This window comes from Oncorhynchus clarkii, chromosome 2, assembly GCF_045791955.1.
Source record: "Oncorhynchus clarkii lewisi isolate Uvic-CL-2024 chromosome 2, UVic_Ocla_1.0, whole genome shotgun sequence".
NCBI classification, from domain to species: domain Eukaryota; kingdom Metazoa; phylum Chordata; class Actinopteri; order Salmoniformes; family Salmonidae; genus Oncorhynchus; species Oncorhynchus clarkii.
The window spans coordinates 50710468-50722731 of record NC_092148.1 but is presented as its reverse complement, the minus strand read 5'-3'; the positions used below and the strand labels follow the sequence as shown (position 1 = coordinate 50722731).

At 42.1% G+C, this 12264-nt stretch overlaps 2 protein-coding genes across 4 annotated transcripts; both read right to left on the bottom strand.

Moving 5' to 3' along the window:
* Positions 1–1641: 1641 nt before the first annotated feature.
* Positions 1642–6324, bottom strand: LOC139369348 (tripartite motif-containing protein 16-like). 2 transcript variants are annotated; one of them, XM_071108640.1, is made up of 6 exons: positions 4778–6324; positions 3911–4006; positions 3569–3802; positions 3304–3451; positions 3065–3124; positions 1642–2577 (listed from the first exon to the last, which is right to left on the bottom strand). In XM_071108640.1, the coding sequence occupies exons 1-6, from the start codon at positions 5357–5359 to the stop codon at positions 2027–2029; spliced, it is 1671 nt and encodes a 556-aa protein (XP_070964741.1). In that variant the 5' UTR covers positions 5360–6324; the 3' UTR covers positions 1642–2026. The 2 variants fall into 2 exon arrangements, with proteins under 2 accessions (XP_070964741.1, XP_070964748.1); XM_071108647.1 differs by lacking the exon at positions 3911–4006 and having other exon boundaries at positions 4778–5411.
* Positions 6325–6457: 133 nt separating this feature from the next.
* LOC139369364 (kxDL motif-containing protein 1-like) lies at positions 6458–11517 on the bottom strand. Of its 2 annotated transcripts, XR_011627043.1 has the most exons (6): positions 11310–11504; positions 9673–9771; positions 8990–9142; positions 8403–8449; positions 7199–8015; positions 6458–6909 (listed from the first exon to the last, which is right to left on the bottom strand). XR_011627043.1 is itself a non-coding variant. In XM_071108650.1 (5 exons), the coding sequence occupies exons 2-5, from the start codon at positions 9765–9767 to the stop codon at positions 7753–7755; spliced, it is 558 nt and encodes a 185-aa protein (XP_070964751.1). In that variant the 5' UTR covers positions 9768–9771; positions 11310–11517; the 3' UTR covers positions 7058–7752. The 2 variants fall into 2 exon arrangements, 1 of the variants encoding a protein (XP_070964751.1); XM_071108650.1 differs by lacking the exon at positions 6458–6909 and having other exon boundaries at positions 7058–8015; positions 11310–11517.
* Between the last annotated feature and the right edge of the window lie 747 nt (positions 11518–12264).

Sequence of the window (12264 nt, the reverse complement as noted above, 5' to 3'; positions counted from 1 at the left end):
CAACATATGTGACTTGTTATGCACATTTATATTCCTGAACTTATTTAGACTTGCCATAACAAAAGTGTTGAATACTCATTGACTCAAGGCTATTCTTTTTTTTCTTCTACATTTTTTCAAACATAATTCCACACATTATGGGGAAGTTTTGTGTGTAGATCAGTGACACAAAATATAAATGTAATCATTTTTAAATTCAGTCTGTTACACAACAAACTGTGGAAAAAGTCAAGGCCTGTGAATACCATTTGTGAGTGTGTGATATGGGGGTTGGAGACATGGGGGTTGCAGACACTTTTATAAACAATAGCAACACTGTCATGTTGCACTGAGCCTTGATGTTGGAAAACCACATCAGTGTCCAACTTTCGGCTGTCTCAGATGCACCGCTTCTGACTTCACTCCTCGACCGTATATACTCGGTTGCCTTCGCATTACCACTCAAATTAGCCCATGGTGAAAGTTGATGGGAGATTGTGGGGGGTACCTGAAAAAGAACTGGTTGGATAGAGAGTAATTTCATGCTAATTTATTAAATTATGCCCATATGTATATGCAAATTAGTTATTTTCAAACGTTATTATTCTATCAATATGACAGAACGTATAAAAGGGCCATATGTGGTTTAAAAACCTTGGCATGTATTTTTGATATTTGACATTCAGTCCCACCAATGTCTGAATTCCACTGATTTTCTGTCTCTCATAGAATTATTTGCTATAATACAGACCATATTTGACAGATTTTTTTTTTTCATTAAAAATTGTTAAGTATCTTACTCCTTTATGCAGCTGTTACAATGATCAAAACTGTATTTTGGACCTTTTTTATCCATTTTGACAACCGTTGCCGATGTTGATAGGGGGTCTGTCTACATTAAGGTGATTCATTTCTATAGCCAATGAAAGCACTGTTTCCTGTCCAACTTCAGGTAACTTCTGCCCAAACACACTGCATTAAGGGAATCTGGAGCATTTCTTCTTCACATTCATGGCCATAAATACTCTGGTGTTCTGGTGGATATCTTACAGTTACAATATGAGAACCTCTCTTCAGCAGTCTGTCAAATTTGAGAATTCCTTTGACCCCGTGTAACATCTAATTTAAATGGCTATCGATCTAGTCATTGCAAAGGAGATGACGAGAGTTCTTTCAATCAAGATTCAGTGATTTTGTGACCATAAAAGTGAAAGTTCATTACATTCATGTTGCATTGTTATTATGGATAAATAAACATTTACGGATATAAGCCAAACTCATCTTTGGTATAAGGCTCAGGGGCAATTTAGACCTGTAAAAAAAAAAAAAAAACTTTAGTAACAGGGGCTCATTAACATATTTCCCAGGGTTCTGTTGATGGCGCCTTCCACTATTAGTGCGATTTCTGTATCAGTGGAGTATGATTTAATGGCCCTTGTATGGAGGAGCCTTCTATAAAGCTACAGTGTAATAATGGATAATCATATTGGAAAACAAATGATCTGTCTAGAAACAAAGCCTTGGTTCTATGAACTTAATTGGACAGTAAAAGAGAAGAGTTTCCTTCTCCTTTTCCTGTTTGTGCTGAGGTATGAGGTACCAGGTCTGGTCAGAAGAGGGCAGAAGTGATGTCACTGGACAGAATAGAGACAGACAACTCCCAACAAATCACTCTCACTTTTAATGAACTAATATAGTAGAGTAGTGCATAGTATACATTCATTACTATATGGTAAGGCAGAGTTATGGCTAGTTATGGTTAGAAAAGTACAAAGTGACCGGTATACTACCCTACTTACATCGCAAAGTCTAAACACATGGTCTTATGGTTGGCATTGAATAGGGTGAACAGCAGCTGAACTTATTGTTCGCTGTACACACAGGGAGTATGATTGATGACAATCAACAGGGCTTTTTCAAAGTTTCCAAAAAGTACACAAATAACCGTCCCACTTTACAATGTGTTCCTGATACTTTTCTATTTGCACAGTAGTTCCATAGGGAAGTACTGTAATCTAGGTTCATATTTTACACCGTACATATTAAGTTAGTTACTACTCATAAATGGTGTCAGTATCCTCACAGATGAACCAACCCCAAACCCAGGGTAGAGGGGCCGAGTGAACGTGGTCTTGACTCCGTGGAGGAGGGTCATGGTGTCTGAGACAGTCACGCTGTAAAAGGACAGAGTTCCTCCCCTGTGGTCCAGGTACACTCCGACTCTGGAGTCTGAGCGGATGGCGGGGATAGAAGTCTCTCTACCATTATGGTAGAAACAGCATCTAGATGCAGAGCAGTACAACCTCCAGGACTGGTCATTAGCACCAAACCAACACTCATGACCAATTCCTCTCCTGCTGATCCCTTTATATGAGACGGCTACATCAACCTCCACCCCGGTCCACTCTACCTCCCAGTAGCAGGGTTCAGACACACTCCAGACACCCTCTTTACACAACACCTGTTTCCAGTGGCTAAATCTATGTTCATGGTTGGGATAGGTCTGGATCTTATGACTCCTGGTCACCTTTCTGTTCCCCTCAGACAGACACAGGAGTTGATTTGCTGTGTTGGGATCCAATGTCAGCGGGCAGCAGTCTACGAAGAGGAAAAATAATGTACATTTTATTTTTTATTTTTTATTTAAAGACCCTGTGAATGCATGTATGCATGCATGCATGTATGGGCCTCGTTTTACCCTAATACAAGGGCTAGAAACTCATACAATCCACATCAAATTGAACCAAATCCACATCCATCATTATCATATTTCCCAGCATGCTCTATATAAACCATATTCAACTACCTCAAGTATTTGTAAAGTTGGTTATCTTCAAATAAACTACAAAATAAAACTATTTTCTGCCCAGGTCTGGTTGGAGAGAAACATTTTAAGCATCTGTTTGGTTCCTATTGGACCACCTGTGGTGGGTCAGATCCCTAACAGTCAGTGTTGTATAGCAGTCAGTGTTGTATGAGTATATAGCAAGTGAGGTCTCAGAAGCTGATCACTCAGAATGGTTCCAGCTAGCTGCTTATTTTACAAAGTGAGTGAACATGCATTGTGCGCGTGTGCTTTACTTACATTCTAAGAACTCCTCTCTGGTCTTGGGCTCAGAAGGGCAAATGTTTGGAACTTTAGTCACTATAGGACACAGGCACAACCATCATTAGGAGGTATGCAACAAGTTTCAGGAGGGCAACGTCACTCAGCGATGCTAACCTAGCCATCAACGGTACAAACACCGCAAATCATACTGCATGCATCTCTACAGAAGACACAATAGCAAACATATAAGAGCTCGAAATATGCCTTCTACCAACCTTTCCCGTATATTCTGTCCATTTCCTCCTTGCAGATGTCTTGTAGTCGCTCTTTCAGTTCAGTGACAAATTTATTCACGTGCTTAAAGGTGACAATGATGCTGGGTGTGCCCTCAGATCCAAGAGGGACACAGAGAGACTGGAAATGCTACGACATTGAGAAAGGCTACGGTTACTTTATTTCAGCACATTTCACTTGTGAAAGAGTTCTAGACCTAGTCATTGAAAAGTAATTTGTGAGTGACATTTAAGTTAGAGATGTCACCTGGAGGAAATGGATGTGATCTTCTGTGTGTGACAGGTGCTTTAGCTCAGCATCTCTCCTCCTCAGTTCAGCGACCTCTTGCTCCAGTTGCTTCAGATGCCTTTTAGCTCGACTCACTTGAGCCTTCTCTTGGGCACTGATCAGCTCCTTCACCTCAGAGCGCCTTTTCTCAACGGAGTGGATGAGCTCAGTCAAGGTCCTCTCGCTATCAAACAATTCCGCTTGTGCAGAGCGCTGTTAGGACACAGAGAAGAGGGGATCCATTTCAACCACCCTATTCACTTAGCTTTCACCGGGACCCCAGACTGCCGCGAGTGTAATTAAAATGTTCCCAACGCTCACCTTCAGAGAGTCCACAGCCTGTCTCAGCTTCTGCATCTCCTTCTCTCTCTCCTGGATTCTCTGCTGGGATTTCAGATTATTTCCCCCCAACTGCTTCTGCAGAGAATATTATCATATGCATAAAACAAATAGTTTACTATCAAGGTAGGCCACTGTGCATCTGACAAGGTACCCAGAAAACAAAAGGTTGAAAAGGCGTTTTTGTCTGACGTTGAAGCCATCTACACTTTTAGTTCTGAAGGAACCGGTTCAAGGAACGGAACCTGAAAATACCGATATTTTTCAAGGAATCGAAACAGAACCGGGCCAAAGTGATCTCTCGTGTTCCCGAAGTGGAACCGTTATTTTCAAATCTTGAGAGCAGCATAATGTTATTTTTTTGTTTCTAATGTCTAGTATATAATGCTGTAATTCAGTGAAATGTATGATGCTAGTAATGGCAAAAGCACATTTCTATTCACGTCATGATGTTCAGCGCTTCAAGCCAAGCCCCTTTCGTGTCCACACCTCTCTGGCTCTCTCACCCCCTTGAAATTTGAGCTGCATCTCGCTCTCAAACATCTTGACTCATCAAGCGTGCATCCACTAGTTTAACGGTCTGAAAACTATTGTCCGCTCAAATGGGTTGGGCTTCGCACTGATTGGATGATCCCTTTCCAAATTGAACCTCATCATTCTGTTTTGTATGAGGAACCAGGGACATCGACCTACCAGATGAAGCATGTTAAAAACAGGTTATGTCCAAATTATTTTTGCGAGTTAAAATGTCTCTACTCTGCTTCTTACGCACATTCTCACTCGCTGGTCTGGATGCCAGGCTAAGAGATGAACAAATGTATTGTGTGATTTGACTGTTCTCATCTTTACCTGTTTTTCAGTCCTTTCTTCTGCAGCGGCGACTATATCATGTCCTTTATGATCATCAATCACACACAGCAGACAGATACACTGCTGATCGGTACGACAGTAAACCTCCAGCAGTTTGTCATGGCGAGTGCAAATCTTCTCCTGTAGTCTAGTGGCATCAATCAACTTGTGTTTTTTTCCTTGGTTGAGGTCATTGTGAAGTTTTAGGTGAGTCGCACAGTAAGAGGCAAGACACAGCAGACAGGACTTGACAGCTTTGAGTTTTCTCCCAGCGCAGATGTCACACCCCACATCTAAAGGTCCAGCACAACAGTAAGCAGGAGGAGCAGCTTGGAGTCCTGTCATCATCAGTTTCTCCACCAATTCGTTCAGTAGAGTATTTTTCCCCAGAACAGGTCTTGGGGTGAAGGTCTGCCTGCACTGGGGACAGCTGTAGACACCTTTCCCATCATCCTGATCCCAGCTTTCTTTAATGCAGCCCATACAGTAACTGTGTCCACAGGCAGTAGTCACTGGATCCTTCAGTGGATCCAGACAGATTGAACAGGTAATCAAATCCTTATCAAAAACAGCTTCTGCCATGGTGAAACACACCCTATCAGACTAAGCAGCAGAGTCAGAGAGAGATACTTGTTTCCCGGTTTAATGGTTTGTTCTGAGCAGTAGGTGTGGCTTCCACTGAATTCGAAACTTGGCTTTTGGCCTGGGTCTGTGAGTGATCCCATAAAATCAGTGTCTGGCCAGCAGAGGGCATCAGAATCCCTATTCGTCAAGTACAGTACATTGACTTGGTGAGTAGGCGCTGCCAGCAATAGACAGTGTACTAACAGAATACAGACACAGTCAACATACTTACCATAAACATAACATTCTGGAGTAGAAGATGAGTTACAGTGAGGATATACAATTTACAGAGGGGATATGCAGAGGAAAGGATGCTGCCTTAACAAATATATACAGTGCATGTAGTGCAAACGCAGTATACTGCAGGTTATTGATGGCAAGGTGCTGTGTTCGACTCAAATACAAAGTATCTTAATCCCCATGATATGAGGTCTGTCAGAAGTTTCAATTAGAACCTGACCAATACGTCGCATCACCGACAATCGGGCCTATATCGGCATTGTTAACGCTATATCAATCGATAATTCCACCAATAACTGATATTCAATAAATAGCTGATCTGAACGGCTTGTGGCCCTTCTCGCGTCATTCTTGTCACAATGTAAGAAATCAACATCGACTCACAACCAGAAAATAAATTCTGATGAAGGGTCAAATTGGTGTAAAATCCTTCATCTGTGTCGCATTAAGATCAGCGTGCTGAAGTTTCTTTTCATTACAACCAGAGATAATTGTCTTCTCAGAATGATCACCTGGGGCTATTAATCTAACCCTTTTCAATGTGGCAAGTGTGCACGGTTTATTCTGTTCTGGACACATCTCTCCAATAGCTAAAACCCCATAACTTCTGAGCATGTGCTACGGAACAACGCTAAGCTAGTTTCGGAAATCCCATATCTATGGCTGGAACATTGGTCCACTGTGGGAGGCAACCCGTCTGATGCTCCGCCTCTTCTAAAGTTACATTAAAAGCTGGAGGTTTTTTGTTTGTTGTTGTTGTTGGTAGGGGGTCATATTTCAAGTATTTTTAATTGTTAAACAAACCAAATAACATAATTTAGCATTCAAGTTGTTGCGTAACATTTATCGTAATCATGATACAGATAAAGACTTAGAATGCTTAAGCCACTTCACCGAGGGGTAATTTACAATGTAGCCTAGTACTCGAGCTTAAGTCATCCCAACAAAATAAAATGCATATCCGAGAAACAACGGAAAACAATAATACTGAACTCTTCCATGCAGCAACTCACACATTTTGTATGTTCAAAAAAAAATAAGAAAAAAAGTCTGTGGTGGTGAGGTTTCAATTAGAAGCTGACCGATATATTGCGTCGCCGAAATGATCTGCTGATATTGGCATTTTAACGCTTTATCGGTATCAGCCGATAATTCCACGATAACTAATATTCAATAAATAGGATGGGGATGGGTATCTCAAGCTGATCTGAATGTTTGCGGCCATTCATTATGTCACAATGTAAGAAATCAACATTAGCAGCATATTTCTGGGACAACTGCTCTTCTGAATGGCAATTTAGGAGAATTCAGTGTGGAAAATGACACTTTCATTTCCCTGCTGTAAAACAGTATAACAGCAGATATCTGTATCGGTAAGTTTTGTCCCCACAAAAATCGGACCCAAATAACCATATCGGTCAGGCTCTAGTTTTATAGTTTTAATAGGGTAAATAACACGGAGGTGTGTCACTAAAACAATTGAAACATATTTTGGTAGGCTGTACTATTGCCATTAGCTGGCTTCCAATAGGCTTACCCATGACCAACAAAGCTCACTACCTCTTTAAATGAGTGCATATTTCCAAGCTCAACCATTATTAAAGAGAGCCACTCCTGTGCACACAAACAAATGACTTGCTGGGTGCAGTCCTCCTGTGGTTAGTAATGAAGGATTCAGTTCTTCACAACCACAACACACATTCAAGTATCTTCTTCATTGTTAGTGGCGAGTGATGGACAAGCGTGTCTAACGAAAGGGATCTTTGGACACAATCTTGGCGTTTACAAGTGAACAGCAGTCAGTGTGCTGGTTTAAATCCTGACCATCAAATCAGCTACTGATTCAAACCCGACAAACCAGATAACTGGCCAAAACTCTAAAAGCCAAATCAATCACATTGACCTCCTGCTGCTTCTATCTAATCTATGGGTACTGAGTAGAACTCTAGGCCTGGGTTATGAAGGCGCTACTCTGCAGGTACTGAGTAGAGCTCTAGGCCTGGGTTACGGAGGCTCTACTCTGCAGGTACTGAGTAGCGCTCTAGGCCTGGGTTACGGAGGCTCTACTCTGCAGGTACTGAGTAGGGCTCTAGGCCTGGGTTATGAAGGCTCTACTCTGCAGGTACTGAGTCCGGGCCCTCGTCCCTCAGAATGTCCGTTTCAGGGCTAGGCAGGCCTTGGTCAGAGGTGGGCGTGTCGGCCTGCTCCTGGGAGAGGTCTTCGGAACACCGGCTTACATTCGGGGAAATTACGTCGGGGCTCGTGTCACATGACTCGGTGCTCTGCCCCGACATGGTGGCGGTGATCATCGTGGCGACGCTGGGCGGGATGGGATCAAACTCGTCGTCCTCCAGGACCGGCGACTTGTGGGCGTCTGTGAGGGAGAGACTCAGGGTGACTCTCGATAGTCTAAAGTAGCCACCATTCTACATTAATTGGAGAGAGAAAAAACATCACAGGTGAAAGCAATTCACCACCAATTTCTTTCCCCATTGTGCATATGGATGAAGAAAGTACAGCACTTAATAATATTAAGATGCCCCCTCAGAGGCACTGAGGAGAAAGACTTAATGAATATGGAATCAAAACATTGAATTACGTTACGTCAAATACTTTCGAAAGTGTCGGATATGTGTAGATCTAATTAACAAGACGAGTAAACTACTGTACTGTGAAAAATGCCTGAATGTGCAACTATTTACAGTAAACAACTTGTCTGTCTGCCAATGTTGCCGTCATGACTGTAAAATGTCAAACTCACTGCTGAAGGCCTCTGGGTACTGCTTGGCGATCTTGCCCTTTAAAGTCCTGCGTGGACAGATAAAACCATGAATATGTGGATTATGAAAGAAAGAAACCAAGGTTAGAGCTATAATTTTGTGACTACTCCCACGAGCTAGAGTGAAAATTGGACAAGAGACAGTATGTGACTGACCGTCACAGTCAGATGAAAGTTTAAATTCGTAGTTAGTATAATATGTACTTGGAGGAAGTATACAATCCACCAAGAAAATGGTTGTTAAACAACCCCTTGCCACTTCCCCTAAACACTTCCTGTAGATCTGAAAATTTGATAGGCATGAAAGTAGTTCCCATCTTGTCCCGATAGGCTGGGTGGAGACATTACCATATTGTTTACACTTATCCAACCTGTGTCAGATCTACAGAAAGGATTTCGGGGTAAGGCTTGGGGATGTTTTTGTATGTAGGGTATAAGGAGTCTAGAGGCCGGGTCTAAGGGTAGCCTCATTGTCTTACGTCAGATAGCGGGACGGCAACGGCGTGACATGTCAGAATGACGCCATCTGTCAGAAGACAATGGGGGTGGAATTAGGATGGGTCCATCACCTGATTCTCCTAAAGATACTGTCCAAGTCCTTCTTCATCTCCACCAGGGTGCGCGTGTGAAGCAGGAAGTGTTCGTTCATCTGCTGCAGCCGCACGTTGGAAAGTCCATTGAAGTTGATCAGCATCTCATTGGTCTTCTCAAAGCGGTCCAGCCTTGGAGAGGAGCCAATGACAAGCAAGATAAAATAGGCTCTATTATATCGATAATATTAAATGAATGGTGTCCTATTTGTGTTAGTCTTTGGCAAAGCTGTGCCTGTTTTGCCAGTCTGCACAAGCTGACTGTAACAGGCTTGAGTGTCAAGGAAATGAGTAGGTCTAAACTGTTTTGTTGGTGTAATAAAATCACATCAGATCTGATTGACCCAAAATGAACCAATGTTGTGCTGTATTTTACTATTGTAACATATCACAGTGAGTGCAAGGCCATCTATCAATACCCCATGCAGCCAGCTAGTCTGCTCTCCATGTTAGTGTTTCCCAACTCCAGTCCTCAAATACCCCCAACAGTACAACTTTTTATTGTAGCCCTGGACAAGCACACAAGTTGAATGAGGTATGTTTGTTCGGAGCAATAACAAAAATGTACGCTGGAGTTGGGCAACATTGCTCTGGGTGAGAAATATCAATGCTCCCAGCAGATATAGGATGTGCTCTGTGCAGCAGTCCGGACTGTTACTCACATGTGCCTCTGGGCTTGGATGATGGCGTTGACATCCTCAGAGTTTACCATGCTAAGCATTCTGTTACAGAACATTCCAGAAGCTGTGGGTTCCATGGCGCTGATGATTAATGGAAAGCATTTACCATCAACACTGTGAATACATGAATGTCAAACAGCTAGGCGTTTGCATGACAAATTATAACAAATAGCTAGCTAACACAAATATGAGTCTGCTAGGGAGCAGGCCTATCGTAGTCAAGAAATGCTATGAAGCAGTTACATTGTTAGCACTGGCAAGATACAAGGCTTATTATGCGTTCTGTTAGTTTGCTTAACACTGAACAAAAATATAAATGCAACAATGTAAAAGATTTTACTGAGTTACATTTCATATAAGGAAATCACTCAAAATAAAATAAAATCAGGCTATGGATTTCACATGACTGGGAATACAGATATGCATCGGTTGGTCACAGATGTCTTAAAAAAAGGTATGGGTGTGGATCAGAAAACCAGTCAGTATCTGGTGTGGCCACCATGTCTCATGCAGTGTGACACATCTCCTTCACATAGAGTTGATCAGGGTGTTGATTGTGGCCAGTGGAATGTTGTCCCACTCCTCTTCAATGGCTGTGCAAAGTTGATGGATATTGCCGGGAACTGGAACACACTGTCGTACACATCGATCCAGAACATCCAAACATGCTCAATGGGCCACTGAAGAAGTGGGACATTTTCATCTTCCAGGAATTGTGTAGAGATACTTGCAACATGGGGCAGTGCGTTATCTCGTCACAATGTCTGTGCAAATTTCCATCGATAAAATGCAATGGTGTTTGTTGTCCATAGCTTATAGCTGCCCATACCATAACCCCACCACCACCATAGGGCACTCTGTTCAAAGTTGACATCAGCAAACCACTGCCTGGTACAGTCGAAACCGAGATTCATCCGTGAAGAGCACACTTCTCCAACGTGCCAGTGGCCATTGAAGGTGAGCATTTGCCCACTGAAGTTGGTTACGACGCCAAACTGCAGTCAGGTCAAAACCCTGGTGAGGAACGATGAGCACACAGATGAGCTCCCCTCCTTTTGTGCCAAAATTCTTAGGTTGTGCAAACCCACAGTTCCATCAGCTGTTCAGGTGGCTGGTCTCAGACGATCCCACAGGTGAAGAAGCCGGATGTGGAGGTCCTTGGCTGGCATGGTTACAAGTTTAAGGCTGGTTGGACGTACTTCCAAACAACGTTTGATAATGGTAGGGAAATTAACATTCAATTATCTGGCAACAGCCCTGGTGGACATTCCTGCAGTCTGCATGCTAATTGCACGCACCCTCAAAACGTGAGTTAGCTGTGGCATGTGCTGTGTGACAAAATTGCACATTTTTGAGTGACAAAGTTGTTCACAATTTGAGAGAGACGTTTTTGTGCGTATGGAAAATGTGTGGGATCTTTTATATCAGCTCATGAAACCAACACTTTACGTTGCGTTTATATTATTGTTCAGTGTGCTAAAGCTAGCTGGCCAGCATACTAACGTTACCTAACTATGATGGACTAGACTATAGACAGACAGTACACGTAACGTCACACAGAACGAACTTAGTTATACAAATATGTGGTAACGATAAGCAGGCTAGCCTAACATACTTACGATTAGATATGTCCCAAACTCGTTATATTCGTGAGTTTTCTTTAACACTTGAATGGCAATATACACTCTTACATTAAGCTACTAACATTCACTTTCATAACTGGAGCTAGATGTAATTTAGCAGTCTGTGGCAAAGAGAAACATTTATTTCTGGAGAAACAGAACGATACGCTGCACCGCACTTCCGTGTTGTGGAAATGTTGATCATGTGACATAGGAAAGGAATATCTGTCATTTCCGGTGGCTTTATGGCAATCACAGCAAACCAAAGGTAGTTATTATAATTGTTTTTAGCTTTTTTAGAACTTTAGGACGGGTTAGGGGGTAACGGATTACATGTGATTACCGTTTTTTGTGTTTTATTTTTGCATATAATCCGTTAACGGTAACTGTAGTCTTTACATTACTTGCAAAAATATTCTAATCAAATTACAGATACTTTTGAAAAACTATATTACTTCGAGGATTACTTTTAAATTCAGAAAGGATGTTTGCGAAAAAAAATATTTCACACTTCTCTGTTTTGAAAAAAGGCGCAAGTTTAAGTTTGTTCCACTTGAGCAAATCTGACCACATGTGGAACAAACTTAAATTTGCGCCTTTTTTCAATGCTGATTTGAATGTCATTAAGAAAACAGAGAAGTGTGAAATATTTTTTTATGATCTCTGACTTGTGATGTCACACCAAATGTGTTTGATGGATCGCGGGAAAAGAGCAGGATTAGGCTTTGGTAGGCTACAGTCCAAGCAATGTCTTCCAATGGTGGGACTGCTGTCGGCATCCAAAGATGATCAATTTGAATAAACGCTTGGATGTAAGGGTGACAGCAGTTGTGTAGTCTACGGCGATACGGATATCACTTATTATTGATATCTACATAGCGCATTGATGTGAATCACACTGATCACACACTCTCTCATTTAGCTATTTGCGCCTTACCGATTGTGGTTGTTG

What these genes read in the sequence shown, in the direction of transcription:
- LOC139369348 (XM_071108640.1), bottom strand. Translation starts at nt 5,359, where the DNA reads ATGGCAGAAGCTGTTTTTGATAAGGATTTGATTACCTGTTCAATCTGT. An exon ending in AGGCTGTGGACTCTCTGAAG is followed by an intron (nt 3,803 to 3,910) that starts GTGAGCGTTGGG and finishes GTGTCCTAACAG; the next exon opens with CGCTCTGCACAAGCGGAATT. An exon ending in ATCACATCCATTTCCTCCAG is followed by an intron (nt 3,452 to 3,568) that starts GTGACATCTCTA and finishes TCAATGTCGTAG; the next exon opens with CATTTCCAGTCTCTCTGTGT.
- LOC139369364 (XM_071108650.1), bottom strand. Translation starts at nt 9,767, where the DNA reads ATGGAACCCACAGCTTCTGGAATGTTCTGTAACAGAATGCTTAGCATG. An exon ending in ATCCAAGCCCAGAGGCACAT is followed by an intron (nt 9,143 to 9,672) that starts GTGAGTAACAGT and finishes CTCCTCTCCAAG; the next exon opens with GCTGGACCGCTTTGAGAAGA. An exon ending in GTACCCAGAGGCCTTCAGCA is followed by an intron (nt 8,016 to 8,402) that starts GTGAGTTTGACA and finishes TCTCCCTCACAG; the next exon opens with ACGCCCACAAGTCGCCGGTC.